The sequence below is a fragment of the Sander vitreus genome, chromosome 5, assembly GCF_031162955.1.
Source record: "Sander vitreus isolate 19-12246 chromosome 5, sanVit1, whole genome shotgun sequence".
Taxonomy (NCBI): Eukaryota; Metazoa; Chordata; class Actinopteri; order Perciformes; family Percidae; genus Sander; species Sander vitreus.
This window is the reverse complement of record NC_135859.1, coordinates 24,005,499-24,033,014: the sequence shown is the minus strand read 5'-3', so window position 1 is coordinate 24,033,014 and position 27,516 is coordinate 24,005,499. Positions and strand designations below refer to the sequence as shown.

At 38.3% G+C, this 27,516-nt stretch overlaps 2 protein-coding genes across 11 annotated transcripts; both read right to left on the bottom strand.

The window, feature by feature from the left end:
• Positions 1-160: 160 nt before the first annotated feature.
• Positions 161-9,204, bottom strand: LOC144518444 (SH2 domain-containing protein 6). 3 transcript variants are annotated; one of them, XM_078251137.1, is made up of 20 exons: positions 9,149-9,204; positions 8,972-9,035; positions 5,976-6,001; positions 5,856-5,890; positions 5,712-5,749; positions 5,145-5,238; positions 4,972-5,039; positions 4,804-4,855; positions 4,587-4,691; positions 3,642-3,670; positions 3,274-3,310; positions 3,053-3,122; positions 2,802-2,832; positions 2,561-2,597; positions 2,350-2,446; positions 2,129-2,166; positions 1,974-2,017; positions 1,820-1,888; positions 1,266-1,424; positions 161-1,064 (listed from the first exon to the last, which is right to left on the bottom strand). In XM_078251137.1, exons 1-20 carry the CDS (start codon positions 9,202-9,204, stop codon positions 948-950), a joined length of 1,266 nt encoding a protein of 421 aa, XP_078107263.1. In that variant the 3' UTR covers positions 161-947. The 3 variants fall into 3 exon arrangements, with proteins under 3 accessions (XP_078107263.1, XP_078107261.1, XP_078107262.1); XM_078251135.1 differs by having other exon boundaries at positions 8,972-9,158; XM_078251136.1 differs by having other exon boundaries at positions 5,856-5,884; positions 8,972-9,157.
• A 1,017-nt stretch (positions 9,205-10,221) lies between these two features.
• plat (plasminogen activator, tissue) lies at positions 10,222-22,157 on the bottom strand. 8 transcript variants are annotated; one of them, XM_078251128.1, is made up of 17 exons: positions 22,023-22,157; positions 17,989-18,100; positions 17,145-17,828; positions 16,825-16,912; positions 16,291-16,414; positions 15,943-16,077; positions 15,023-15,133; positions 13,984-14,158; positions 13,697-13,788; positions 13,436-13,610; positions 13,252-13,337; positions 13,054-13,119; positions 12,728-12,932; positions 12,486-12,622; positions 12,004-12,144; positions 11,690-11,838; positions 10,222-11,586 (listed from the first exon to the last, which is right to left on the bottom strand). In XM_078251128.1, the coding sequence occupies exons 4-17, from the start codon at positions 16,885-16,887 to the stop codon at positions 11,419-11,421; spliced, it is 1,827 nt and encodes a 608-aa protein (XP_078107254.1). In that variant the 5' UTR covers positions 16,888-16,912; positions 17,145-17,828; positions 17,989-18,100; positions 22,023-22,157; the 3' UTR covers positions 10,222-11,418. The 8 variants fall into 8 exon arrangements, with proteins under 8 accessions (XP_078107254.1, XP_078107253.1, XP_078107256.1 ...); XM_078251127.1 differs by lacking the exon at positions 22,023-22,157 and adding an exon at positions 18,307-21,984; XM_078251130.1 differs by lacking the exon at positions 22,023-22,157 and adding an exon at positions 18,307-21,984 and having other exon boundaries at positions 17,145-17,216; positions 18,083-18,100.
• Positions 22,158-27,516: the final 5,359 nt, after the last annotated feature.

Here is a 27,516-nt window from a genome sequence, read left to right as displayed (position 1 = left end):
AGGTTGGAATTTAATCAAAGGACTTCATCAAGCATCAACCTATCCTCTAAATGAACCACACACACCGCAGAAACAAATAAAGACCAGATGGTTACTGGCCAACAACAATAAATATATAGGGAAACTGTAGTAAAAGAAATAAAATAAAAACATGCAAAGATGCATTTTGACTTGACTGTATTGCACAATATCTACAATATAACACAGAAAAGAAACCTGTAACTGACAGTATATTCAAAATCAAAGTCATCAAACTTAGCTAAACTTGGAAAAAGATAAACACCCAAATCTGTACTCGTGACTAAAATAAAATGATTCATGGAGACATTTATCTCAACGATTCATCATCACATGACCATACAGTAAAAATGGAAATGAGCAGGAGGCACAAAGTTAGCGTGGTTTTAGCTGCAAATTGGGAGGCTCTTGTGATGTGGTTTGATACCATGTAACAGCAGAGACATACTGTTTATATATTTAAAAGTGAGTGAAATACAGCAAACTGAAGGTAACATCATCCCTTCCTCATCCGAAGGTGGAAACATACAGTGAGAGACAAGTTTTCCTTTTCACGAGAGAACATTTAACCTTGTGCAACTGTTGCTAAAATGATGACAAAACAGGAAAATCACTTTGTCAAACAACATAACTTTAGGATCTCTGAGCTTTACAGTAAGTTACAGCTGTCATTTACCTGAGTGTAACTTTTTGAGCAACTGTTTGTGACGTTTACATAATCTCTGCTAATGGTTCAGTGCAGTAAAAGTTTGCATTGTTTATTTCAATCTATAAACAACATCATGAAAACAGTACTTTGGGTGTATCACTGATAGTTCTAATTACACTTCTGGGACACACAGTACACCTACAGTAAACCTTCTAAACTGCAATTATCCTTGTGTAACTCATATGGATATACCATGAGAGAAGCTCCCAGTTGTGTGGTTTTAAGGGCGTACAGAGTGGGTTAAATATGTTGTGTGCTTGGCCTGGCTCTTGCTGTCTATCAGAAGCAGCTGGTTATTCTCGTGGTGAGAGATCATCTCGTCGAGGGAGCCGAAAATCTGAGAGAGAGAAAGAGAGAGAGAGAGAGAGAGAGAGAGAGAGAAAGATAAAAGAGGATAACTTTATTAAATGAAAAGCCTGAAGTTCCAGAATCTCTCTCTCTCTCTCTCTCTCTCTCTCTCTCTCTCTCTCTCTTTCTCTTTCTTTTTTTTTCTCTCTCTCTCTCGTTTGCTCCCCTCTTAAATTTAATTTGCTCTCACCTCTTCGTTCTTCTTGCCCTCTTTTCCGAGGGCGTAACCTTGTGTCTCTCCCTGGAAGCGGATGGGAATGTTGTACACCTTCTGCTGGTAGAGCACAGCGAGGGTGTAGGGCTGCCGGGCACTCTGGGATGAGCTGTGACGGATGAGAAAGGCACCATCCTACAATGGAGAAAAATAGAGGAAAAACTGAGCAAGATTGACACAAAGAATAGGGAATAAAAAGGGATAGAGAAGAAATGTTTGGGAAGCTATGTTAGGACAATGAGTGCTAAAAGAGAACAGGGAAGTACAAATAAAAATGAGGGATGGATTAAGAATTAGGGGGATGGTGAATGTAAAAAGACGTGGAAGCCCTGAAGATGTCTTACTCAGGTTTGGCTGTCAGCAAAAATATGCCCATAAACACTCAGCAAATTTCCCCATCGTCTGTGCAACACCCTTGCCTTAAGCCCTTGAGTTTGCTCGGTTAAGAATAAAAATAAATTGTTGTGGTTAAAAAGACTCTCCAGACTGACTAGCTGATTAGTAATGAAACATACCATTGTTTAGTTTACCTTGTTGACCCTCAATAAGAGATCCTCAGCTGTCTTTCTGTTACAATCTCCAGCAAACCATTCTTTGTCCTGTAATGTGACATAAATATATGAACAAGAGTAAACCTGTCCTCAAACTTGTGTTAGATGTTCTGTGTGCAGATCAATAACATACCTCATTCCCAGATTGTTTGGTTGCCCTCATACCACCAGAGGTGGCTTAAAAGAGATAGAAAACATGTCATGTGTTTTCCCATGATTGGGAAATCCATACTTGGTAACAGTCAGAGGGTTAATAAATATGGTTAAAAATAAGTAAAGTATGCTTACCCACAGGCTTTGTGTCTGCCATAGGAGGATTCAGAAGGCTTGAATAAAGACAAGAAGGAAAGAATGTTATACACTGCATTTAATTCTGATGTACGCTTGCACCTGCAGATGGGATCAACTGCAAAAACATGCTGAAAATCAATATAAATCATTGAAGTTTTAACACTTTTAACTGATGTGTCATCTGTCTAACAAACCTCTCTGTACCCTTCACCCTTTACCTAGGTTTGGCTTCCTTCAGGTTTGCTGGCAGACGGGGCTTAACACTGGGAGTTGGTGGAGGGAGTTTGGTAGGAAATGTGCCACGCGCTGAAGGCGCTAAAAAGAAAAGATATGTACTCTCCATTATCATGATCAAAATGATTTATTTTGGATGTAGTTTGTGCTGATGTATGATCAGTTTTTAAAGAGTAGAGAAGATGGGGTCTTTACCCGTTGTCAACTCATTCAAGGAAGGCAAAAATGAATTCTGAAAGGAGGCAAATAAAAAGTTACTGCTGTGTCATACTGATGAGTTTAATTTCCTACGTAGGAAATGGAAACAGAGTGTGAGAGAATGAAAACTTCCATTTCTAAATCAGCCTCTATCTTGACAGTCTTGCTTTAAATTAGGACAGAGCTTAGCATAAGAAAATGATAAGACTAATGAATGGTGATGAATGGACACACTCACAGACTGAGCTCTGGGAACCGGAGGCTTCATCCTGCAGATAGAGAAAAATGTCATTACGTGTTTAGTACCAGATATTTACTGTGTAATGCCATAAATGTATATCTACCACATGTGCATTTTGCTGCAAAAACACAGTAGCATCACTGTCTGATGTGGCATTGCGTAAAAAGATATGCAGACTTTTTTAGATTATATCACTGGTTAGTACGTATCAACTTGACAACATTTGCTTTGGGTTGAAGTGCTCTTACAAAGGTATGGAAGGTACAAATGCTGCTGATTGAGGCATCCTCATCAGCCCACGAGTGGCAGGAGGGCAAGCTGAGGAGCAGAAGGAAAGGAAATTAGAATTTGTATTCAACTTTTCATAATCTGGAAACGAAATTTGATGTCTGATCATCACTTACAGACCAAACTGTTCACGCAAACTTAAAGTACAGAGCTAATTTTGGTGAAGTGTGATGAAACCTACCAGCTGTAGGTTCTAAATACAGTTCATCATTATCTTCCTGAAACACAAAATGACAAATATTGTTATATCATGATATTACATATTTAGCTATACACATGGAGAAATGTTGTTGGGGGTGAGCATCGAAGCCCAGTAATGAAGCATAACATTTCACTGTTCAGGCAGAGCACTGACGCTTGTATTAGTTTCATTCATGTTTTGTAATGACTGACTCATTCACAGCTACTGTATGTGGCTGGTAACATCCAATCATATACATGTGTACAGCACCGCCATTATTACCTGTTATTCCCATTATTCTCTTACAACAAAGGCTCTTTGCTCCTTATGTATTAAGCTTTTAGTATTGTTGATTTATCTTATCTTACCTGTTCTTCATTTGGATCCAGATACACATCTAAAATGCAGAAAGAAAATACTGGCAGTAATCTGTGTTGTTATGTTATCAAACAAGCCTTTAGTGATTGTGAACGGCCCAAAAAAGATTGAATACAGTATAAAAAAGAGTCAACAACACATACAGTCAGAGGTGCTGTGTGACTTGAACTGTCATGTATACATCATTTTTTAATTTTCAGTTTTGGAATATTGCCTTCTTGGCTTCGGTTGGTGAGATTAATAGGAAAAGTTTCAGGTTTTTAGAAATGTGTAATAGAGAGATTTTTCCGAGCAGTGCAACAGTGGGACACAGAGGAATATTCAAGCAGAGAATCTTACATAGTTTTCTCATGAAACTTTGACCTGAAGTTTTAGACAATCAGTCAATGCCAAAGGGTGTGGAAATAATCTTCTACTGACATGAGCCAATGTGACAATTTTGGCAACATTATCAGTGCCAAGTGATGATTTCTTTGGTCTTCTTGCAGATTAAGTTGAGTCTCTGAGGCTTAAGATGCAGCTCAGTGGCACAACAATAGGTGGCACTCTCTTCTATGTTTCAGTAACAGCTGCAGTCTCTGCTCATTCTGTTCAGTTCAGTTCTGCTTGTATTTATTCATTCCAAACAAACCGCTATTGCTGCTGGAAACATTACACACAATTCTTGTTTTTGGGGATCTATGAGACAACAGGTGTGCAGCAGCTACAGCAAATGCAAAAGCTTTCATTGGGTGGGATTATGTTTATCAAGGGACTGTATTTCTGTGGAAGCACACAACTAATAAAACAAATATTTATTGAAGTATATGGGGTTCATATGGGGGTCATATCACCTCATTCATATATTAACCTTCCTCTCAGTGAACAGTCATTTTCAGGCTGATGAATTGATTCTATGAAAGGCTTATTTGTGTTGGTAGAAGTGATCACTGCACCTTCTTCAGTGTTGGATGTAGGGCCTGGAGCAGGAGCAGAGCGGACCGGTGGAGGAGGCATCATCTTCTTTCTCCCAGGCTTCTCATTTCTGTCTATCTCAGGTGCTGAATAAATGGGTTGAAGAGACGAAGACAGGTGAGGTTGTACAATGAATGAACAAAATCCCCAAATGCACTGTTGTGTGTACATGCAAATGAATACAGATGAATGACTCACGTTTCTTGGTTTTGGGATCATAGAAGAAATCCTCTGCACGCTGTTGAGGTTTCTGGATGACAGATTGTTTAATTAAAAGAAATACAACATATTTAAACACATTTTAAATGTCTTGACGGATGCAGAGACACACAGAAACAGACTTTGAGTACAGTGAGCGGTTGTTACCGAGGGTTTGCCTAATCTGGGTGGAGGTGCAGCCTGCCTCTGCGGAATAGCAAGATTGGACGTCGTCTCTGCAAAAAGTAGCATCAAGTAAAAGAATTGTCGAAAGTATGCTGAACAGAAACTGTTTATACCCTAACCCTATCTGCAGTAATGACTCAGTGCAGTGCTGTTACCCAGATAAACGTTCTCCTCCTCTTCTCTCGGGGGGACTTTCAGAGCCGGACGCTCACAGGGAGGTGCTTCATACATGTCACCTTCATCGTCATCCTGAGAAAATTAGAAAATATATTACTATTTTAAAGGTGTATTTTCACAAATAGTCATCACCACATTAATACTAAGACATTAGTACAATAGTATCAGTCAATGAAACCATAGCTAAAAAGTCTTGAAGCCTCATTTTACAGTACATTGTGTGCAACAGCGTAAAACTATGCAGGAAATCTGCTGCAGTTCTATATGCTGTAAGCAGCATAGCTCTGATTGAGCGAAAGGCCAATAGAAAAACTATTTTATAATATAATAATATCATTTAGATAAAGAAGTCATCATTAAACACTTCTTGTCATAGAGAGGGGGATGGACAAGCAGCAATATGGTATCCCCTACAAAAAGAAGCAACAGGCCTTATGGGAAATGTGGTGATATTATAAGAATAAGATGATAAAGGTGATTAAAATCCCACATGTAGCACCTTTAATAATAGTACAAATTCAGGAAAGTGTTGTCTTTCTACTTACAAACTCATCCTGTGGCCACCCAAACCCTGCATTGTCATCTGTTGGGAAAAGACATTGATAAATAATAAAAGTCTGTAATCTGGTGAGGAAACAAAGAAAGAAAAAACATTTTCCATTTCATTTGTCGTTGAGGTTAAATCTCACCTGTCCTTCTGGGTGGAGCTGGAGGTCCACTGTGTCTGACAGGAAGAGGACCATTTTATTCCATGCATAATAAATTAACAGCAACACTAATGAGGTTTTGCAAAAGGCCACAATACTTACAGATTCTTCAGTTTTCCAAAGAAGCTCTGAAAAAAGTTTTTAAAAAAGTATTCAGAGCATGCCTGTAATCATTTACTAGTAGTTATTTATCAGCTTCATCGTCAGGCCTGAGTCAGTGGCTGCTTTTTGTGGAAGGTCACCAAGTATCGATTACTTGTACTTTACTTCACTTTACTGCAATTTTATGCTACTTTATGCTTCTCCACCACAATTCAGAGGAAAATATGATACTTTTCACTCCACTACATTTTTTGAAAATGTAGTTACTGGTTACTTTGTAGATTCAGAGTAATACATGCAATTAAACATATAATAAAAAATAAATGATGTATTATTGGAGGTTAAGATATATAAGATGAGACTTTATTGACCTGAGGGGGGCATTCACAAACTACCCAGCAGTATATAAAGTGATTAAAAGTAGCTCCGCTTTTAACGTTAAAGTAATGTACACATTAATGCATAAGTAATTATTATACAATAATATAACACATTATTCTGAAGTGCGCCTTTCTGCACAATGAGTACTTTTATTTTTGGTACTTACCTATATTTTGATGCATATATTTTTGATGATGATATATCTAACATAATGCATGTACATGATAATGAATGCATGATTTTTACTTGTAACAGAATATTTCTACACTTTGCTACTTTTACATAAATGGAAGATCAAAGTACTACCTATTTGTTTATATGTAGATTTTCAGTATTCTCACTGTAACTTTTTAGTTTGGTTCTTGTGACTCTTATCCTCATGAGTTGTATCTCTGGGACTTTTGGTTTTGGTTAAGCCCCTACCCCCCTTCCCTCAGGAGGTTTTACCTCTTGCCAGGCCCCATTGTAAAAAACAATATGTTCTTATTGACTTGCCTGGTTACATTTGCAATCAATGTTGTTTTGAAGCCAAGATCTATCCCCATTATTGGTTCAAACACGGAAAAGTTCATCTGCAGGGATTTAACTGAGGTTGGCAGGGGGAGATAAACGCACACGGCATGTCAAGTGAAAACAGGAAGTGGAGCGACAGTATCTGTTTTCCCACAGTGCCAGGCAGCCGTAGGGGAAGTGTTGATGTAAAGTAAATTATCACAGGCGGACAGAGAAGAAGGGAGGGACTGCAGAGTTTCTATCTCTCACACACTGGCACACAAAATATCAGAGTGCCACAGTTGCTTTACTGCTGATAAATGAGGAGCAGGTGAGAGGTGATAAAAAGGACGAAGGGATACATTACTGTTCTGCTACAGTATTTACAGTATGACCTCTCACAGTAATTCCAAAAATATCTGCATTTTAAGGCCAGATCAAGTTACAGTGACAATGTTCTGCTTTGTTTTCAGCCTGTTGTAACTTCCCTCTGATGAGCTACCTGTAAAGTCTCAGTGAAATGTGTTATCACCGCCCAGGAGGCCAACAGGAGGAAAAAGGAAAAAGTCATGTAACCATAAAGTGAAAGCTGATGCAAACAAGGACACGACACACCAACATTCATTCAAATGTGTCACTATTCAGACAATAGTAATAGTGTAGCTGTGTTATCACTAGCAATTATATTAGAAAAAAATAACCAGCTACTATAATTTTGAATTTTTATACTTGAGAAGAGAGAGAAATATTAAGATGTGCTGAGTATTTTTTTTCTCCATTTTTAGTTAAGCTGACCAAACATTGTGTATTCTTAAACACAAAATTCCATTGATAGATATTCGACACTGTCTGCTCTTCTCTTTTCCACACTAGTTTAAGTGTATTCACACATCACAGATTGGACCTCCATTTTTTTTTTCATGTTTGTTTTCAACATGTGAACACACAGGGAACTCCTCCAACCACAAAGCATTTAATCTGCATGAATTGTTGACAACAGATAACTCATATTAAACCAGAAAGAAGGCTCACATGAGACCATAGAGCTGTTTTACCCATCCACGAATACTGTAGTTAGATATTAGCTATACACAATTATATCCGTGTTACCAAATTAGAGAGCTAGCTAGAGAGTGAAAACTATATGAGCAAACACGTTACAATCAGACGTGTTCTCACGTTGAAAGAAAATAGGTCTGTTTTTCTGTGACTCTCTACAAGGACATCAAGAAATTTGGGAACATTTGCACCAGACAAAATAATAAAACTATTCAAAAAGATAGATAAATACATTTTCCCTGCCTGAACCTTTGCAGACTGAACTCCAACACTATCTCTCAGTGAACAACAGCGCCTTCCAAACTGCTGCATGGTCATGTTCACTGAAAAAGAGTCTGATATACATCATGGGAAAGTGATAGAAATATCACTGGCAAGAAAAGTATCTATATTTCAAATAGTTCAAATCTAACAACTACAAACTAAATATGAAGCTTGAGATGTTTTATGTAAGTATGTACAAGTGCCACTATTTGGTCTACCTGAAACAAATAATGTATGTATGTGCAATGCATGTGCTTGCTAGCTTTCCAATATATTTTAATTTGATACATTTCAGATTAAAACATCTCTTGTATCAACTGTGATTCAATAATGTTTTGATATCCTAGTAAATTAAACTAAAACTTAAAACACTGAAAAATGCTTGATTGAAATCTAATGAATTCAACTTAGTCAACTAAGAAACACATTTTATGGAGGACTGCTCAGCAAAGAACAAACATTAAAAAAAGTAAACAAACTTTTTGACCTCTATTCTATAGTAAAGCACAATGCTGATACCAGTAGGTGTTTTTACGTTCAGATTATCTTCAAACACCATGAGTCATCTGGGTTATTTTTACTGTTTGCCTTCACACTCCGACACAATCGCAACTTTTAACAGTGTAGCTGCCATCATATCTTTCCTCCATTCAGAACTCCCTAAGAAAACATGCTGAAATAAAAGTAACTACATGGGAGGTTAAAGTTGACTAAACTCTGTCATTAACAACACCTGCTCACTCCATCCAAAGTTATCAGAATGTAAACCAAAATATGACAAATATAAAACATTACTTTACCATTGTCATGATTTGGGGTCGAGTCTCGCAGCTCAACTCATGGGGAAATGTCTTTGTTTCCGTCTTTGGATGCAAATGGTTTTGAAGATTGAAAGTGAGCGATAGAGAGAGAATGTGAAGAACAGCTCTAACTGATCTCATTTGCATTTCCTACCTGTGTGAGACAGACAGCCTCGCCTGCTGCTGGACTGTCTGACTTTAAATAAGCTGCAAACACTGCACAGCTCAAACATGGCTTCATATTTCCCTACTGCAAACTGTTCATGGCTATATAACTGAATTTTATATAATTTGCTGCAACTGTTAAATAACATATCCTTTGTATTATATCTGCAATCAAATGGGGAAATAAATTATTAACTTTTGATACACACACATGCTATCAATGAATTCCACAAGGGACAGAAGTACAGTCTGGTACAGTGGGCTGAAACCAGAACATTTTAGGGAGGACATGAACTGTAATATAAGTTTGTTTGTTTTTTATTTATTTACAGTTTTATCATGTAAGGTAGTTTTCTGTTGTTTTTATCTATGGTTTTATTTTATGGGCATTTAATTCCTAAGTTTTTGTAATTAGCATTATTGAATAGGACAGGGGCACTCAAATTTCCATATTTTATGGATGAATAAATTGAACCTTGTTCTTTCAAATGAGTGAAATGTCCGTTTCTTACATTTTCTGAACGAGTAATGGATACAGGCAAATGTCCACGAGGTCATCTACAAAACATAGTTGGACAGGCAGACAACATCAGACACACAAGTTCTAATCTGTAAACGGGACTGAATGAGATCTCACGCATACAGTGAGAAAGCTGAAACCTGGGGAGGCCAGTACCACTTGACTGTCTAATTAAACTGTTCAGTTCATCTGAAACATTAACACATGAATATTAAAGAGAAAAAAACATGCACACAAGTCGAAGAAATATCTTCTCTGATTTGGATATTGCAGTAATGGTTTAGACACGTGAGATAGAACCAACATGTTATAATGATTAAAACAACGTTAACTCAACTGATACAAAAAACTTTGTCATTTAATTTCCAACATGCTCACAGAATTTCATTAGTCATGACCCAGAAATGTGGCTCGAGGAAACGCCATTTTATTCAGAGGCTGATAAACTGAGTCCTTTTCATTGTTACCTCAGTGACCTTTGTGAAACTGTCATGGTGTAACTAACTTATCGGTGATTTATTGAAGATGATAAAAAATTCCATGGTCAAAAAGCATGAAGCATAAAAAGATTTATTTCAAATATTATTTATTGACAAAGGAGTATGTTTCCAGATGTGGTTATATTGACAGAGACAATAAATTATCAAACTACAGTACAAAAGTAGTTTATCCAATACAATATAAAATACACATAAATATTAACTTAGTAAAAAACAATTGTTTGAGAGTTTGTTAAGGCTTTGCAGCAATTAAGCAGTTTAAAGTAAAATCAATATTCAGACAATATACATGCTATATACATACTGGGCTCAACCCAGGTGTCTGGTGGAGAAGTGCTCGGAATATCTGATTTAAAAACAGACTTCCAGAGCGGGAGAACACAGAACAGCGTTTGTTGAATGGAGTGAATATCTCAGAGCTTCCACTTGTCCAAATCTAATCCCATCTACAAGGCAGCAGGGAGCTAAAAGAGTTCAAACTGCAGACAACAAGCAGAATCTGAACCAGCAGATACATTTTGTGTTTGGGGTCTGGAACCCCTAAAGTCCCAAAGTAAGCAAATGCAGAACATCAATACAACGAATTAAGCCAACATAACCTCACATCGAAAGGACAAGTGTGTAACACAATCTTTGCACATAACGTTTAAAAAAAAGGCCTACATTCCTATGTGACATACTGCGCTATGCAAAGTAAATGCTTGTGTTGAGTGTTCTTTTGGATTAAAAGCGCTACTGACCTTAGGTGTACCACTGTCACTTCTTTGTATAAACCAGCATAAAGCCAACCAGAAAGAGCAGAGAAAAATACTGATATTTCCCATTCTTCCTGTTACTGTAGGTTCACTGATTGAACCTCCAGTTTGGTGGATGCAATATTTAGAAAATGTTGTATGCGTGAAGAGATAAAAAGGATTATCCAGATCAAAATGGCCCAGAAGGAGAAAAAAGGGTTTGTCCTGTGTTTCTGTCCATATATACTGTCACATTCAACATGGTAAGGCTAACTTTAGAGCTCTGAGCTACATTTAGCATGAAAACTCACGATTGAGGTCCTTCTTATGCACCTCTGTAGGAGTGGTCCTGCTGGTTTAAAACCTCCATCATTTTGGATTTACATCAACAGATTAACAACAGAATAAGAGTCCTGTGGATCCCTCTGTCTATCTTCTCAATGATAAACATATCTGCGTTTGCTGTTTTACCCACTGTGTTTATAGGTATGGTCATCCATCAACATCTTCTTTGCAGTCTCTCTTACTTTAGACGGGGTTTGCCTTAATTTTGCCGTTGATCCAGTTGATGTAATGGGTGACACGGGTGTAGACCCCAGGCTTATCCTTCTGCCCGCACCCATCACCCCAGCTGATCACACCCATCAGAGTCATCTTGTTATTGTTCCGACAGACGAGCGGGCCACCAGAGTCTCCCTGTTGGTGAAGGTCAAGAAGCAAAATGAAGAAAGAGAAAGGAAAAATTAGAAAGAGTAAAAAGCATTGACTTAATGAGGAGTTTACATGTAAAAATTCTCACCTTGCAGGCATCATCCAGGCCTCGGGTGTCACCTGCACACAGCATGTTGGAGGTAACTGTGCGCCCAGACAGCACATCTGGGACACAGCGCTCTTTGGGCCACAGGCGAACGTAACCTCTCTTAACACGCTCGGAGTACTCTGCAGAAACTGTGGAGTGAAGTTTTACATTACATTAGTACTTTCAGCATCTCCTATCCAAAAACAAATCAGTTAAAGATTTGTGAAAAGGCTTACACTGCCCTCTGCTGGTTAGTCAAAACAGAGATACATTTGCCACAATAGTAACAATGCAAAAGAGGGATGTTTGCTTACATTCCGAGTCTTTTCCATAGCCTGAGATCTCACACTCAGTCCAGTCGGGCAGAACCAGCCCACGTTCAGGCAGACACGCAGGAAGAACCTCCGGAGAGTTTACAGCACAGATGCCAATGTCCGTCTTCAGCTTCAAGAGAGCTGCATGTGGAAAGTGACCAGAGGAAAAGTCAGGGTAATGCACTGGGAAAATGTGAGATAGATGAACACAGAGGGATGATTTAAAGTTGTAACAAGCATTTGCTGCCAACCTAAGGTTCCATATCATCACTGCTGGGGAAAAACATGGTAACTAAAGTGTCTCAGGCAATTGTCTTCATTCACTTTATAGCATGCCAAAACTTGAAAATTAGTTTATGAAAATTTGACATTTTATAATAGAAAGTTTCCAGTAGCAACAGTGATATATAGAATTTCATATGCAAAAAATTTAAAAATGAATAAGAAATTTATGATTACTGTCTCTTGAAATGTTCACTCACCGATGTCATTGTCAAATGTTTCGTTGTCAAATTTCTCATGGATCCAGTACTTCTCAACCTTGAAAATCTGCTCGCTGGTGGAATTCTGCTTCCGAAACGTTCTTCCCAAAATCACTTCCAATTTTTCTGCTTTATCACTGAAAAAAGATTAAAGAAGAAAGAATATGTTTGTATGTTGCGTCGCATGGAATAATACAAATTATGTATTTTATATGTGTGTGAAGGATGTGAGTCATCCCTACTTGTCCTCGAAGCAGTGTGCAGCAGACAGGACCCAACACGAGTCAATGAGGACTCCACCACATCGGTGGAAATGTTTTCTGTGGCGGGCCTGGTAAACATTAATGGCTGCCTGCCACGGCTGCTCCGTGATGTCGCTCTCTCTGCCCCCAAACATGCGGAACGCCGGGCGATTCAGGGTGTTGTCTAAGCGCTGGCCACATGTTGCTACACAGAGGACAGGTTGCAGGATGGTGGTTAAATAACCGTAAAAACTATGGACCACACACTGAACACATCAGAGGAAATGGACTCTGGGTGATTTTCATTGGATGGGAAGATGTCCTACCTCTATTATTGTTGTTAGTGGTGGGGGCACGTGGGTCGAGAGTGCTGATGATAGATGGACGTCTCGCTAAAAAATAAAGTATGGTTATGCAAGTCTGATTGCAAGAAACTTTATGAACTTCTAGCATCAGTGTTGATAATTTCCTTTCTGTGTTTTAACATTGCTGCAAAATGAAACAATGGAAAAATTGGAACTCACAGCATTTAGGTATGTCACACAGCTCCCAGGTCAGCTGCATGTTCTTGTAGGTGTGACACCATGGACCTTCATCACCGTCTGGATTCCTATTAGATAAAGGAAAAAGAAATGCAATGAGTTATTCTCATCTTTTTTGCATGCAAGGAGAACATCTAACAATGAATAATGGTGCTGGCATGTCTACCTGCAGAAGCTGTGGCTGCCCAGCCCCTGCTCCAATGCATTAGATCTCCAAGCATTGTTGAGCTTGCGCTTGACAACAGGAGAGTCCCACGGAAGACAACGAGAGCCACTCTTAGTGACAGATGCTGTGCCTCTGTATGACTGTCCGGAGCCAAGCACACAATTTTGGTACTTATCTGCTCCAAAACACACAGAGGAACGGCGTGTCAAAGAAATTAATAATTTGATTATTAGTATTTCAGCGTATTAGCTTTTGGTGTACCTGCTGGACATTTGGGCATAGAACAGAACTCCCAGACGATCTGAGTGCCCTTATAGATGTAGCACCAAGGAGTGCTGTCCTGGTCGGGGTTCCTGAGGGGGGAAATTAAAGGCAAGGACAATGAGTAAACATGTTGGCTCACATAAAGGATGAAAAAACATGTACTAATTCAAATTTGACTAGTACGTTTTGGACAATGAGACTTGATTTGCATGGACACAATGAATATTTGCAGTTAATTCCTACAGATTCTCCGGGACTAAACAGATTACACTTGTCACATATACCTGCAGAAGTTGTGATTGCCCAGTCCAAGACTGCCGGCGTCCCTTTTTGTAGCTGTGAACCTTCTTCCTCTCAGAGACGTAGAGTTCCAGTTGATGCACTCTGCTCCTGAATGGCTGATGCTCCATGTGCCGCGGTACCCTTCACCCTGCCCCACAACGCACTTCTCATTGGTGTCTATTGGAGAAAGAGACAAAATGGATATTATGTCACAAATGTATATATAAGACTGATATCACTCTAATAACTGACTTAATTCATTTATTCTGACACAATAAAGCAAGTTTATTGCATCTTTCAAAATATTTAGAAACATTATGAAAACATTGTTATTTCTTATATAAGACATTAAACTCACAACAAACATGGCTTTTATATAGCATTTTTCCAATTAGTGGTTTAAAACAATAACCAAACATAAACTATGATGATCGTAAAAGCATTCAGATTTATGGAGTCTGGCCATTGTAACTCATTACTCGTTCACTGAAATCACTTGGCTGTGACCACTGGGGTTTGCCAAACTATCCAAATGAGAGGGTGGGGTGTCCCTAAAACCTTAAACAGTCACCCGCAGAAACAAAAACATTCATATCCCAGAATGTCTTTCCATGGTTTATGATTCTTCTCTCCAAACCACAGGCCCATTACACCTACTGTATGAGTCACACGGTCAGACTGTGACCTTATCTAGAGTCATTAACATGTACGTAGAATGTTTTAATCAGTGTTGTGTCACCGGCCATCCTGTGATGGTTATGGCTGGGTTTATTGTTGCTTTGAAGTAAAAACAATATGAAAATTACATACTTGACATAGTGAAAGATCTGGGGTGTACCCTGTTTCAGCACAGAAGACTACATGAGATATTAAAGTACTTTCATCCATTGTGATGATTTGCTGCTTTATATTTTGGGTTTTAGATTTGACAAAATAAGACATCACACTGGAGACTGCCATAGACATTTCACAGAAAAAAATGTCATTGATTAACCGAATTAAAGCAGATTAATTGTGCAGTACAGTTTGTTGAGTACTTACTGATCTCACACTGAGTCCCACTGAAGCCTGGAGGACACTGGCAAATGTAGTCTGAAGTGTACACGGCCTCTTTACAGGTTCCTCCGTTGTAGCACTGAGACACGTAGCAGTCTGGAAGGGACAGACAGAGAACCGGTTAGTCAGTCATATGTCATCCAGTTCTTTAGAACAAAAACGATTTTATAAATCAGCATATGATTAACTGGCCATGACCACTTGCGTATACAGAGAATTAAATTTGTGGATTTGACCTTGTGTGTCACATTTTACATAGACACATTGAGAAGTATGCAAAGGTCTGTGACTCTCAAACATCTTCGTAGCTTCACTTTTAAAATATAGTGACACGCCAAGGGTTTCTTTCTAGAGCAGAACTAGTTTTATGCCATCACCAGTCCGTTTTTTTCATTTATTATTGCAACATTTCCTAAAGGCTAGCGTTCAGAATAACAGCATCCCACTCGCTCCTAGCGGTATGAGCTCAGTGAAAATGTGGTTGTAATTTGTTTGAAAAAGGGGCAATCATGCTTCACAGAATTTCTCAATGAGGGTGAAAGTGAGCACGAGGGCTTGCCTGGCAAGAGTATTTCAAACAATCTCAGACTAAACTACACCCACTCAAAAACACAGAAACCCAACAGCTCTTCGTTTGGATGCACTGACATAACAGGGATTTGGACACATAAGCCAGGCAAAACAACAAAAAATAATCATCTGAGGTTGTAACAGCAAGTTAGAGGTAAAGTAAAGCTATTATGAAAGACAGAGAGGTCAGTAAGGGCGGGCAAGCAGACTGACAGACATATGAGCAAAACAGAAGATTATATTCTGCTCATTGCAAACAAAAAAGTCTGATTGGAAAGAGACAAGAAAGTCAGCCAATCCACGTTTGTGTGTGTCTGCGTCCATGTCACACTCACTGATGACGGGGATAATATGACAAAGCTCTCGTCCTCCTAATGCACAACGGCAATACTCCACACGCTGTCCCTTCCATCGAAGCCAAGTGTCCCCAGAACTATGCACTGCTGACGTCTCACTATCCACACAATGTACTAAGAAAACACACACAAACACAAACAATATGAATACAGCCAAACAGGAAGATACACAGAAAACGTAATCATTGTCACATGTAAAAGTGGTTACAAATATAAAAAGGAACAGAAACACGTGAATGACAAAACAGTGAATTAGAAGAATCTGATAATGGTGATGGTGGTGATGGTGTTAATAGGAAAGACAAACAGAAGTGTGATGGGGCTCACAGGAGGTGTCAAAGGAAGGTGAAGACTTCTCGATATGAATAATCAAAAGTGTCCGTCTGGCTGGCTGCCTGTCAGGCTCACCTCTGTAAAAACGAGTCCCTCTCTTAGTGCGGAGCAGCTCCACCTGCAATAGAAAGTAGACAATAAATACACAGCGGCAGTAAATGGGAACTGGTTGCATGGCATTAGTTTCCAACCTAGGCAGCAAGTGCTTTTATTTTTTTCAGTGTTCTGTGAAAATTAACTTGCAGAGATTGAAACTTGCTTCACAAGCTGCCTATGAGTTGTCAAACAACACTTGTTGGTACATACAGTAGTGCTCCAATACCCAAGATTTGAGAGTTGGCTGCAGAACAGGGAGTTTCAAACTCAACAAATATCAAACAGATTAAATGTTTGCTCAGATGGATTTTAGACAACAAACATTAAAATGTATATGGATAAGCTCTTAAGTATGCAGGCTTTGTAGTTAATGGCCTGAAACATGCAAAAACCACTTGTATGGTCCTCTCATGATAAGGATGTATGACTTACGTTGTCCGCTAGGCTATAGCAGAGAGCAGACAGGAGCATTAACAGTCCAAGTGTTCTGGTCATTGCTTCTCAAGTGGTCTTCAATTTGCTGGAAGGAGAAAATATGTTACATATTTTAAAACAATTTACAGTCAAGATGGACATATGTAAGCTGCTGTATACCTGTGGAGAGCATGGATTTTATTATTGTCTATGATAATAATAATAATAATAATAATAGATACTGTAGAATACAATGTCTATCCATCTAAATCCTTTTGTCATGAATCTGTCATTAATACTGAGCCAACAATTGCAGGAAAACAATCAACATTGGTCACCTTCTCCCAACTATGCTGGTTCTCTGTTCAGCTTCCTTCCTCTATCCCTACGCCTGCTATTGAGGGAGATCACTGGAGAGGAAAAGGTGGGAAAGGTGGGGTGCTTGTAGGAAACTGGTGGTAATTTCTAGTTTCTTACAATTGTGTTGACTTCTTGACTTAGGACGTTTTAACAAAGTTCAACAAATTTGTACTATACTAGATTTCTTTGTTGTCCTGCTTAATTTCCCTTTTATCATAATGTATCTATAACTTCCTCACTGGAAATAAACAGGAAGCAGATTATCTCCGCTTTATGCTAAAAATGAGATGCTGACCCCCACATCAAACAACACAATCTGGACACAGCATGCACAGCAGAACGTTTCTGCACCATACTGACAGCATTCTTTCTCTAACTAACTAAGAGCAGCAGCTGTAGGAGGATAAAGTGACTCAAGACTTTAAAGGGAAAGAGGGGGAAACTGAAGGGAAAGCCTGGAGCAAGAAAAAGTTACTAATATTATAAACATATTTCCCTTTAATACTTTTAGAAAAGAGGATTAAAAAAAAGATGCCCGATAGCAGACTTCCTAACAGAGTTCCTCCTTTCGGTTTTAAAGGAGTCACATTATGCGGAAAAGAGGTACTGTATGGAGAAGAGTGCCTGTTCCTCCAAAGTCAAGTGTGAGTAAACATGAGTCACTAAAGAAGGAGGGGGTGGGTGGAAGACAGAGTAGAGAGGAAAATGGGAAAGAGAAGAAAAAGAAAGTGGCACACAATGAGGACTGAAAAGTATAAATGACCTTCATATAAAAAGTTGCTTTAAAAATAACTGGAAGATACTTCTTTGACAGACACTTACATGCAAAGATCCAGACATACAGCAGCAACCATGTGCATACATGCCTGCATGTTTTATATTCTCTTCTCCTTTGGCTGGTTTTCCACTGACTCACCTTCTGTGGTTGACTTGGCTAAAAGAAAATATATCAGTGAGGTAAAACAGCTACGTTGGCAACCACACACACACACTATCTCACACAAAGTGCTCAGGAACGTGGAGTTAATCAACACCGCTACACACAAAGATTTACTGTTTATTCTGCTCATTGTTCTTTGGAACAAAGACTCCCTCTCAGGATTTGAATTTTAAACCACAGACATGCATTCACACACTCACCGTTAGGAGGACAGGTCCCTTGAAAGCTATCCTTGCCTCACACAAATAAAACCCGTTGCCCTGCACTTTTACCCCCCAACTGAGCCTCACTGGCAGGGTGACAACAACACACTAGTTCCCTTTTTGTTTCCTTTGTGCAGCTGTTCAGTTACGTTCAGTCGTCCCTCTCTTCAGCCATGTCAGCTATAAACATATGTTTCCTGCTAAAAAACTGCCAGCGCGGGCCCCATGAATTTAGGAAACGTGCGTACATATCAACACATGCACGCACAAAAACAGATATGAAAATATGTATACCCCACCCTTTTTAAAAGTCTGTGGTATCTGACATGCAGAGGCCCTGTTTGTGTGGCATCAGCAATGCTCCTTTGACAATCCCACAATGCAATTGGCCTGAGTTTTAAGTGTTTTTGTGGTCTGTCTTACAACATTTAATGCATATGAACAGACATAAACACACAATGGAACATTATGTGTACATGAATAAGTCTCATTTACGGAATACAAATGCTATGTAATTTAGAGTGAGTGGAACTAACTCCCTAGAGGTGATCAACTCTTAAAATTACTGGCCAAAAACTGTGTATTTTGTTAGTTGGGGTTACATGAATCAGCAATAAATGTATTGCACATGTTCTTTTGCAGGATAACTAGGGCTATTTGAGAAATAAAAAAACTATTTGATGTGAATTTGAGTTTGCGTGGAGTTACAAAATGCATTTTGTTATAAATAATACTAAAGGTTTTACTTAAGTCAAACTACAAACGTATGTCACTTACCTTTCTGACTGCATACATCATCAATAGCCAATAAATAGCATCAGTAACTATTCTTTAAACACTTTACAGCCTCTTCTCACATTAAGGAAAATGGGACAAAACCAAACTTTGATTTTGACTTCAACAACAGGTCAGGAGGAGCTACAACCAATAATGATAGCTCATTTTGCTCATAAAGGACTAGCACTATTGATATGTTGATTGATAGCGAGGTACAGCTATCGGTTAGTAAGCAAGCCTCTTTTAGAAAATGACACTGACGTGGTTAGGGCATTTGTCTGCTATTTGTCTGCCAATCAGTTAATAGTTGAAACATGTACAACCAAATATGCAGCCTGAGGAGAGTGTGGTTCCCCTAGTAGGTCAAATATAAATGAAAGAAATGGAAACATCTTTGGAGTAGCAGCAGCTAGACTGTGAGTCAGCAGCAGCTTTATAGCAGCAGCTTTAGGATGCACCACTTCAGTAGAGCAAACACACACAACAGATGATAAGACAGACACACACAAACACACTCACAGAACGAATGTTCAAAGCTGAAAGTAAATGTTATTCATTCCCTTTTGGTGTGCAATTACTTCAGTGCTAAAGACTGTTAGCGAGAATGTGCAATGATTGTGTACTGAGGTTGTAAAGGTCGGAAGTGAGACATTCTTCCAGGAACCAGGCTGAAAAGTCTAAACCGGTGAGAATGGTTAGACGTGTGCAGGGAACATAGTTGCATCTGCCTGGAAGGTTCAAATTATGGTTCACTGTGCACTTTTAAGCATTTTTTAGGTTACTTTTCTATCTCTCTTCAATGCAAATGTCAGAACTCATACTTAAAGTTTTCAGAGTGGGTGGACTGAAACACATTTACAGTGAACATTGTGGCACTTTTACAATCTTGCTTTCTTTGGCACTGAAGTTAGTTTCTTCACAATATTTCTTAGAAAGCTCAACATTGTGGGATTGTAAAAAACTATTCCATTCTCTTGTCATAGCAGTGGCAGCAAATCTGAACCTCAAAACATGTTTTTGAACTGGTTTGACCTGCTGGGATCCCTATAACCTGCATTCAACGGGTACAATAGCTTCAAGTTAGGCGTTGTTCCCTCATTTAAGAGGTTTGCACCTGTGTAGGTTTGCTGATAATGTGTTATGGCATGTGATGTCATGTTGGTAAGCTACTTAGCAGGAGTTCTGCATTCTTTATTGGGGTTTTTGGGCAAGCTTTAATATACCAGCTGTGATCCGTCTCTGTAAAGTGCCCAAGAACAGAGGGCTGTATTGTTGCCTTTCAGCTTGCCTCTGTGCACAATATGAAGCCTTGAACTTCCTATCAGAGAGAAAATACTGACTCATAAAGCCAAAAAAGGCAGGTAGAAAGAGCAGGTGTTGACATTAGAAATTAGTATACGCTAAGGAGATTATAGAGCATGAGACAGCTACATGGAAGGAGATGAAATAATGGAGAAAGGGGAGAGAAAGGGGAGAAGGGTAAAAAAGAGAAAGAGGAAGCAAATGAAATTGAATCCCAGAGTTTAGCAGAAAAATGGTGAGTACTCCTGAGTCATCCCAGCTTCTAGGACTGCACAAAGACACATGGAGAAAGAAACACAGAAGCATTGATGGGATTTATAACCAGTATCGAGGCCATTAGATGAAGATACAATTTGAGATATGTAAGAGAGTTTTTGTCCAGATAAAAGTGAAACTCTGGCTTAGTTCAGCTCAGAATTGGTTTTAGCCTCATCTTCTGGCCCATTGTTCCCACAGTCTGATCCAGCATTATCCTCTGTCTGACCGACTCTAAACTTACAGCTTTAAGAACAGGCTGACGCTGTGAGTCACAAACATCGGTGTGAGGCACAAACGCAGCTGACCACTCTGCCGGGAAGGCAGAAAATGGATACAAACTACTTTATCTCAACATGCAACAGTACAGAGTATCAGTGTGATGGAGAGTATCAGTGCTGACAGATGCCAGAGAGGAGAATTCCGAAGGAGCCAGCTGCAGACGCAAATCCAACTCATCAGCCTGATAAAAGCCTGCTTGTCAGTGATCCAGAATCCTGTGCAGATTTTGTCTCAGAGTGGTACAGATACACACACACATACTGAGATGAATCACAGTATGATAGCAGAGATGTTCCTCAATAATAAAACACACACCAAGTACAGCAGCGGTGCACAAAATCACCGCGTTCTTGTAACATTTGTAACATTTTGAAAAGAATTTGAAACAACCTTGACAACACAAATTACTAATTTACTTCCTGAGAAGTGTTTGGGGGTGAAGAGTGAGTGTGTGACACGGTGAAATAAATCATACGGGATTCTCACCAGAACAAACAGGTGGATGTGGATGAGAGAGGTAAAAAAAAAGAGCTGCTGAAGTCAGAGTGAGAAAGTTTTGGGATGCCAAATGAATGAGCAAGCACAAGGTAATCAAAAGACACAGTTTCACCTCCCCCACACAGACTATGGACCAAATGAATACACTACAATAACTATGTCACTACATCATTTATTCCCTACTTTATTTCTGAAATTAATTAATTGTTTTTTTTGCTAATTAGCATTAAATAAGATGGGATAACTGTTTATCAAGATAACTGTCTAGTATAGGATTATCTAATCTTATGAGATTGTTCTTTAAGACTTTATATATACTTAATATTGAATATGACTTAGCCATAATTGGTCTAATCAATTAAAGAGTACTGGTTAAAATATCTTAATTGATTTTCATAAAATGCAAAAGATGTCATCTATTTATTCTTGACACATCAAATGAAATAAAATGTTGCAGACAGTATCATCATCCAATGAAGTTATAATGGCACGATTCAGAATGAAACACAATAAGAACTTTTAGCAGAAAACACCCTGATGCACACTCTGTACAGATCTGTAGAATCTGAGGAAAATAAATACGAAAAACAATCTCTTACCAAATTAAAAGTCTTCTGAATCGGTAACTTCTCCGTGTCTCTGCAGTAGTGTGAGCGTCCTCGGGATTTGTCACTCGAAATGAGCTTGTTACCCCTTTGTTCTCAGTTTTTATCGGAGCTCTCCGGTTCTGCCGGTGCGTGAAGGGGCGGGACTTAGCGGGGAAGTGTGGCTGGCGGCCCGGATGATGATGCAGCCTGCTGGGCGGTGCCGATGCGGACGGGACAGTACCAAGTGCCACCTATGAGTGCCACAGGAGGTTCACAGGGCGAATCATACAATAACCTTGAAAAGATCTTTTTTGAAGTATTTTATCAGGAAGCCTATAAAAAAATACAGATAAATAAAACCTTCACAAAAATAGACCTATGTAATTCATAATTTTGGAAATCAGTTAACAGTCAGTGTTTATATAATGTAACTCAGACCTTTTTTTTCTAGATATTCTGTTCTACAAAATATAAAAACAGTGCTATCATATTTAGATTAATTTATTTAAATATCAATATTTGTGCATTTGTGAGAAGCTTAATGTTGATAGGGCTACATATTGTGATGAAAAACAGATGAAACACACAAAAAACAGAAGCATATGGATAGGGGCAGTAAAAACTCATAAAACTAGAATACTACATTATGATGATCATCTACTATATACAACAATATGCACAAAAAAATTAAAACAAAGGTATTTTATAAACAGAAGCTCATAATGCACTAGATGTATAGCCTATACACCATACAGTAAAGTATCTGCAAAAATATTGTATTTTATCATGTACTGTGTTGTCATGTTTTCAAACTACCATAGCTTTTTTACTGGCTTTGGTAAGTTTGCAGGTACATTACAACTAACGCACTTGGCAGTCTGTGATGGGTTATGGGTGACACTCGATCTGTGTGGTTCACCACCTGGCACCAGGAGTCATTTGTTACAACACAATCCTCTTTATTCAACCCATCCCTTCCTCAGGAAATCAGTCACTTTAGCCTCAAGAATAGCTCCATCTTTTCTTAGTACCAACAGGGATTTTATATGCATTGGATAATTCATGTTCATAGTTTTTACTGTCTTTTAAGTCCTCATTAAATAGCTGAGAACATGGTACTCTAGGATGTAATGGGTGGTGGTAGGCTAGTTATTTTGGCGTCTGTCCTGTTAGTTTCATCTGTGTTAGATTAGAGCGCACTCCCACTTCTTGAAGAGGAAAATCACACACAAACACAAACACAAACACAAACACAAACACACACACACACACACACACACAAATTTAAAAATGAAAAGTCCGCCAGGAGTCTTGTCTGTTATAGTTATTTTCTATTCCTTTACCACATAATATAAAATTCATTAAACACAATTAAGCATTTACTGCACACTTGCACTGTGTTAAATGATTTATGATTTAAAAAGTTGACTTACCATTACTTACATTATGCAATGATTGGCAATTTAAGGCATTTCAGAAACTAGACAAACCACTGTTTTAAACACGTTTGTTTACTGTCTTAATGTGTGGGTGAATGTTTTCACAATTCCATGGACTCAAGGTATCAAGTGCCACGTAATGAATATACAAGAATCTGTCTTGGTGAAGTTTGAGCAGAAAACAACTCAGAGAGTTTTCTATCTAACAGGACAGTAGGATATATACAAACTATAGGCATAGTGACATAAACACTCACTGTATCACAGTATTTTTCATGCTTGGCTAAATAGCTCCTGGCTGTAGGCCTATGTTTAATAGACAAATATGACAGTAGTATTGATCTTCTAATATATCTTTAGCTCTCGGCAGAAAAGCAAATAAGCTATAAAGAGTATAAGTCCCTCCCCTTCTGGTGGACCTTCAGTGGCGAAAGACAAATCATTTTTTGATCCCGTTAGAATTGTACCATGAATTAAACCTATGTTAAAATGTCAATTTAAAAGATCATTTTGCAAGTCAAGAAAATCGCAGTTTGTCGTAAAGCTGTTGTGTAAGACTGTGTGAAAATTGCAATTAGAAAGACTACACACCCAAAAGTCACATAGGTGACATCATAACTTTATCTCTCCCTGAAGCAACGATGCCTGTGTGTTTTGTATAGAGATGTACTCACACAGGCAAGGGGTCTTGCTCCTTGTTTCGCTTCCCATGGCCAGACTTCTAGTGATTTTCACTTCTTTTAATACTTTTTCCTTGTTCTTGAAAAATAAAGTGAAAGGTGCTTGTTGGTGTTGGCATTGGTGTTGGTGTGTTGGTGACATATATTGTGCGAGACGAGAGATGTAGGCCTATAGTTCACTGAGCAGTTTCACACAAAACTAAATGCTAAAACAACAAACCAATACAAACTGTGACTTTATTGACTTGTCACATACTATCTATACTATCACACTATCTTTTAAATTCATAAACATCATATGTGTAATTCATGGCACAATTCAAACGGGACCAAAAAATATGTGTCTCTCACTGTTGACTACCGTACATATTTTTTCCATAATAAGGTCCAATGGGGGACACCAGAAGGGGAGGGACTTAGTTACTTGTAATTTTGTATTAGCTAACACTAGACCTCAGACAGCTAGTGTAATGGCTAGCTTGGTTAGTAGTTTGCAGGAAAACTTCATTAACAAGTCACACATCAACAATCACAAAACTGCTGCCAAAATGGTGGCTGTAACAATATCAGTTAAACTGCTGTAAAATTGTGCAGTGGCTATAGCAACAGAATGTTCAACTGGAACATGAAAAGGTTATATTGAAACAGATGGAGGTAGTGGAAAATAAACTCTTGTGTCATACTATGTAATTAAGGACAGAATGTAAGGCCTTTCCTCAGGCTAGGTTTACATGACAAAACAAACCTAATTAATATAACAAAGGTCTTTCATTATGAGTTCAATTTGACTTTCACAAAGACGTCTTGTCCTTACTGAAAAAAAAGACCAGACCTTATTTTGTTAGTATAAATAGGAAAGCCATTTTTTCTAACAAACATTTACAAACTGATAAAGTGGGTCTTACAGTAAACACATACAGATCACGTCAAAGGAACGTCACATATATTCTAGAAAATAGATACAGATGAAGTTTGTTGGTTGCATCAGAGTGAGTAATCTATTTCCACCTGAACTATTTAAGCCAAGAATAACAGGTGATGAAATGAAAAGCATCACTGGGAATTCTAAAGTGCATCCCCTCCAAATTCAACATCCGTTGGATCAACAATGATACTGCAAATGTTAAAAAAGCTACTAAAAAGAATATTTGATTTAAAGCTGTAATCTGGAAGATTTTCATTTAAATAAATGTGTGTTAAGTCACTAGCTAACTGGATGTCTGGCGTGACATCTGAGTAAACACAAAAAGGAACTATTCACACAATTCTGAAAAATTGAAGCTCATGTCAACAACAAGACCCCAGATCACAGAAAGAGAATGAGATGCATTGTATTTCTATGCTCCAGAATGCTAAACTCAGCACAATTCCATGTTTTCACTCATGGAAATTCTAAATCAACCGAAATCATCAAAATAAAATGGATTTTATTTATTGCTTTCATTTCTATGACTGAAAGACAGTAGCTCCCAAGACGGCGGCCGCCTTCATACGAGAACACGACTGTCTTTATAATCTATCTTTTTAATAAACTGTACAATTACAATGTTCTTAATGCTTCGGTTAACATTTAGGGACCCTCATTATGCTACCGTTGAAGTTTGGTGATATTTTGAGCCTTTTTAGTGGTATAAATAGCAATTTGTTTTTACTTTCCCTGTGCCCCGAATACTAGCGTTGTAAGCTAATCAGCGGTCCGCGCTAGCTTGTTTTTAGCTACAAACACATTCGATAAGCATGAAAACATGTCCCAGAGAGCGATCGAGTGGGTACACATCTGTTATTAACCCCTAGGTTCGTTTTACGCTGGAATTGTCCTTTAAGGATTGCCACTTTACGTTAAGACATCAAGAAGTTCAATGTATTTTGACAGTCTTTTTGAAGACTGACTTTAAAGCTATGGGTTATTGCTTTTCTTTTTAAGATTTTTTTTGGGCATTTTAGGCCTTTATTTTCACAGGATAGATGAAGACATGAAAGGGGAGAGAGAGAGGGGGAATGAGAGTCGAACCTCTCATTCCCCCTGAGAGTCAAAGGAGTAAACCTCTATATATGTGCGCCTGCTCTACCAACTGAGCTAACCGGCCACAGTTTTAAGGTATTTTAACCTCAATGAAATTTAGATGATAGATGGTCTGAAAATCCCAATCCTTATGAAAATGTATCTGAGAAGTCAGGTACATCTAACTAAGAAAATGATAGCAATTGAGTTACAAAAGAGTGTTAGCAAACCATTTGAGACACAGTATCTGGACCTGTAATATATTTTGATAAGCTTATGATTAAGTACTACAAAAACAAGATCCACCTAGAAAAAAAAGAGGAAGTTGGAAAAAAGAGCTTTCGCAACTAAGAGGAGAAGTGTAATTCAAGAGGGAGACGTGAAGTACTGGTTACCATTGTTGTTTGAGTTGTCAGGTCATGAAAGCAGATAGCGGGTGACTCTGCTGTCCCTGAATGGCTTAGGAAGATGATCCAACCATTAGCGAGAAGTTGTGTATTATGTCCATTCCTAAAGTATTGCCAGCCATAGTCTCCATAATGACATCCGCAAATACATAAATTTTTTGGATTTACAGACTATTTCTCAAAAATGATACTTTAAATATCAGATTTGCCTCAGTGACCTGAGACCTAGGTGGGGAAATTTAAAACTTTTTAAAATATAATTTGCTAATTTTCCCATTTTCTAAACAAAGAGATTTAAGATTATCATCATAATACCTACAGGATCCATTGGCACATGGTGAAGGATGCTTACGGGTCACCCCTAGGTTACAACATACAAATATTGCAACATATGGATACAATTTAAAGATAATCCTGTTATATTTTTTATAAGAAGCAATGAACATATTGAATTAACAGTGATGCCTTCTTCACTTTTGTAAGTCATATGTATATTAACTGTAGTAGCAGAGGCTGTTGCCCTTACCTTAAGTTTATTATTGGCACATTGATTACTTACTATAGTGTTAGTTACTTTATACTGTGTGGTTACGAGAAAGTAATGGACACCTCCCAGGCAATCACAATCGAGAATTTTAAGCAGCCATGGTATTTTTGTTTTATGTAAATCAAAATGACAGAATGAGTAGAATTTCTTAAACGATAAAGAATTGTATATTTCAAATTGTTCCATGTGGAACAATTCAAATTGAGTTGTGTAAATTAAACTGCGACTTGACATTTAAAAACTCCCTCTCATTAAGCACAAAATATATATTTCACAGGTCCAGGTCGATGTTTATGCATAAAATCGTGACAGATTCACCATTTATGGTCAAAGTCATGTGTGATGTCTGCTGGATAAAAACAGACATGAAGGCAGAAGGCACGAGCTGGAGATCTGAGGACTCTGCCTTCCTGTGGGCGGGTCCCATCAGG

Excerpts from the sequence above, each read along its gene's own strand:
- LOC144518444 (XM_078251135.1), bottom strand. The coding sequence starts at position 9,118 with ATGCAAATGAGATCAGTTAGAGCTGTTCTTCACATTCTCTCTCTATCG. Across the intron at positions 2,833-3,052 it reads TTTGTACCTTCCATACCTTT|GATGAAGCCTCCGGTTCCCA; the intron begins GTAAGAGCACTT and ends CTCTATCTGCAG. Across the intron at positions 2,447-2,560 it reads CTTGAATGAGTTGACAACGG|CGCCTTCAGCGCGTGGCACA; the intron begins GTAAAGACCCCA and ends TTTTCTTTTTAG.
- plat (XM_078251128.1), bottom strand. The coding sequence starts at position 16,887 with ATGACCAGAACACTTGGACTGTTAATGCTCCTGTCTGCTCTCTGCTAT. Across the intron at positions 12,933-13,053 it reads CACTAACAACAATAATAGAG|CAACATGTGGCCAGCGCTTA; the intron begins GTAGGACATCTT and ends TCCTCTGTGTAG. Across the intron at positions 11,839-12,003 it reads CTATGGAAAAGACTCGGAAT|TTTCTGCAGAGTACTCCGAG; the intron begins GTAAGCAAACAT and ends TTCACTCCACAG.